Source organism: Oryzias latipes, chromosome 2 (assembly GCF_053564925.1).
Source record: "Oryzias latipes strain Hd-rR chromosome 2, Olatipes_Hd-rR_3.1".
Classification (NCBI taxonomy): domain Eukaryota; kingdom Metazoa; phylum Chordata; class Actinopteri; order Beloniformes; family Adrianichthyidae; genus Oryzias; species Oryzias latipes.
The window spans coordinates 36,029,540-36,032,747 of NC_136238.1; the positions used below are offsets into that span (position 1 = coordinate 36,029,540).

Here is a 3,208-nt window from a genome sequence, read left to right on the forward strand (position 1 = left end):
AGTTCAGTTTTAAAAGATTATCTTTAGTGTGTTCAGTAAATGTTTATCTTGTTCAGCCCAAAACCTAAAGCGATTTTGGATTTAGCCTCCCTGGGCGACTGAGTTTGTGTGACATTTGAAAAAAAATGTTCACGGAGTAAATTAGTGTAAAACCGGCACTGCTGGTTGAAAAACGCTGCGCTATTAATTTAGAAGCACAAATTTCTTAAACACGATAAAGGCGTTAAGACATGAATGGTGGTTCGGTCATAGATAGACGGGTTCTGCGGTTTTTTGCTGGGTCTGTCGGATTTCAGATGACTTGTTTTGGGCTGGAAAACGTTCACAACACTGCTCCCAAACTTCAGCTATAACTGTGAAACTAACACGGCATGATTGGAGCTAATCCAGCCGCACAGCTGCTATCTAGATGCAGATAGCAGCTCAGACGAGGAAAACAAAGACGTTCATGGATCTATTTCTGCAGCAGTGAACGTACCAACTATGTTGAGTTGAAGCTGCGGGTTCCAGCTGCTATCCAGCAGTCTGCGCTGACGACAGAGCTCCTCCTCGTTCTGGACGATGGTTCCTTCAGCAGCAGAAAGTTGTTCTCTGACAGAACCTTTCTGAGGTTCTGAAGACATGGTTCCTGCTCCGATCTTCAGCTCCAACTCCCACAAACACCGCCGTCCTCTTCACTGCAGCTCCGATCGATCATCTGCTAGTCTCACAATTACAGCAATCCACGTTGTCTTTCCGTTCAACACTTCTTCACTCATTTACGACACTTTGGAAAATGCTGAGAGTTCCCACTCGAACCACGTATCGTCCTTTCTGTCCAAAAACCTCACAAACGTCCCAACAAAACACCACCGTCCTCACAACACAAGCTAACGCTGCTAACAAGCTAACGCTGCTAGCGCCTCGTGCTGTTTACTTCCGGGTCACGTGCAGGAACTTTATTAATAAAGAGACATAAGAAAAGCTTAACTGGACCTTAAGATGGTTCAAAACGCTTTCAGTATTTTTTAAAACAGCTTTAATTCATGAACTATCAAGGAAAAGTAAATCTACATGGAAAAAAAACGTTTTGATAAAGTATTTGAGAGCTGGTATGACGTCATCACACTGTAAGTAATTATAGTCTTAAGATTTGACTTCAAAATGCATCTCAGACTAACTAGACTTAAACACATTTGTTTAAACTTTTCCTAAACTATGATAATTGATAAAGGAAAGGAAAGTGAACAAAAAAAGTCAATAACAAAGAAAGGCTATAATTGCTAAATAAAGCGGATAAAACAAGAGAGGTCTCCTCAATTTCAATATTTAAACGACATTTAACAAAATAAATGCAAACAGTTTTCACTGTTTCTTGTTTCTGTTTTTTCTATATAAGGCTTGTTCAATAAAAAGAAAAAATATCAGTTTATTTAATGTTGAGAAGAAATAAACAGAATTTAAACATCCAGTTTTCATAAAAAGATCAATGATACCTGTTTTTATCGCATCAATGTCTTTTTAGATTTTTGTAGATGTTAGAGTTGTAATGTCTAATATTATGTAATATTAAATTTTATTTTATATGATAATAAACTAAGGATTTCTTTGTTGTTTTGTCCTTGCAGGAATGGCTGTAATGCTGGAGCTACAAAAACGCTCTCATAGGTTTATTAGTATGAGGCTGAAGGCGGAAAATGATGAGTTATTTGTTAGTTATATGAAAAATAAAATGAAAACAAATACCAAATGCTTCTGTGAGTCTGGTGTGGGGCTGGGGCCTTCCTGAAGTCCACTGTCATTTCCACTGTCTTAGATGTCTTTAGATGTTTTTCATGTAGCTGCTATATTTTTGATAGTGAAACTGTGTTGAACACTAAATGTCCTCATGTTTCATGCTGATCAGGCAGAAATGCAGAAATGTGTGCTGCAGATGCCATGTTTGCCACTAGAGGGCAGCACAGCAGCTTCAGTCTTTGTCATTGTTGCTGTGTGAGCCTGAAGGAGCTTCAAAGTGAGCTGCAGCTTGGTTCAGACAAACCTCCACATTCACACACAGATGTGATCCTGAAGAAGTCTGAACAGAACATTTCAGGAGAACTCTTCAGTCCAGAACATGAGCCTGCATTGTTCCTGAAACTGGGATCAGAGTTCTGCTCTCTGCTCCAACAGAACCACCTTCATGAGCTCCTGGTTTCTTCTGGATCCTCCAACATTCAGACGCTCTCTGACTGAGTTCATGTCTGCACAGAAACCTTCAGGATTCTCTTCTTCCACACGTCTTTCACTCTGAAACTCTCTTCTGAATGTGGATCATCTCAGTCAGACGTTCAGCAGCATCAGAGCCGTGCATGTGCTCCTCCTCATGAGTCCTGAAGCTGCACCGTCAGCTGCAGAGCTTCAGAGCTGCTTCCTTCTCAGACTTTCCACTTTCTTTGGCTCTCTGGCTCTGATGCTGCTGCTGCTGCAGAAAAACTCTGCAGAGAGAGGATGGAGGCGGCAGATGAAGCTGCTGCAGACTGGGGGCGGAGACTGGAGATGATTGACGAAGATCAGAGGGCGGAGTTTCATCAGGATGAAGGTGCTTGGATTCTGGCTTGATTATCCTAAAATCAAGAGACTCAAACAGGAAGTTCCTGATGTTTACTTTTCTGATGGATTTCCATTTTCAAGTGTTTCCACAAACTGATGATGTCATCAATCTGATCTTTCAAAACACTTTTCTTCCTGGTTTCATTGACAGCAAATGTTTCTAAAGATCTGACCCCCTAAAAGCTCCAATAGCAGCTCAGCAGAAACTCTGATCTTTCTTGATGTGGAGGGGCGGAGCCTGAAGAGGAAGCATCTTTTTGCAGGTGGTGCTGCAGCTTTGGGCATGTTTTCTAACTCTTTAGTTTCTGCTGTTCATGGAGTCGTGTCCCTCTGTTCTTGGAAAGGAGAAACGTGCAGAGAACTTTTCCCATTTCCACTCCCTCCTTTCAGCTGCTGCCCACTGTTCCCCTCTGAATCAGGAGGGAGGAGCTCTCATCTGTTCTGACCACCCCCATCTAGAAAGACATCAGCACTACCTGAACATTCCAAAGCTCTTTTCCAACCCATTTCTACTGAGAAGGAACCAAACACATGAAGATTAGAACAGCTGGAACAGGATGAGGGGGAAGGCTAAAGATTCAAGTCTGTTTGTGAGTCAAAGATAGAATGAAGACAGAAATCAATATAAAATACAGAG

The 3,208-nt window shown here is 41.6% G+C and overlaps 2 protein-coding genes across 2 annotated transcripts in view; one reads left to right on the plus strand and one right to left on the minus strand.

The window, feature by feature from the left end:
• Positions 1 to 898, minus strand: part of LOC144986910 (uncharacterized) — an 85,645-nt gene extending 84,747 nt beyond the window's left edge. Inside the window, exon 1 of the mRNA XM_078935629.1 lies at positions 479 to 898. Coding sequence (XP_078791755.1) covers positions 479 to 623 — 145 coding nt within the window. The 5' untranslated portion in view covers positions 624 to 898. The remainder of the gene's footprint in view (positions 1 to 478) is intronic.
• LOC144987744 (uncharacterized) overlaps positions 1 to 3,208 on the plus strand; it is a 202,143-nt gene that overhangs the window by 39,620 nt on the left and 159,315 nt on the right. The gene's annotated exons all lie outside the window — the stretch shown is intronic.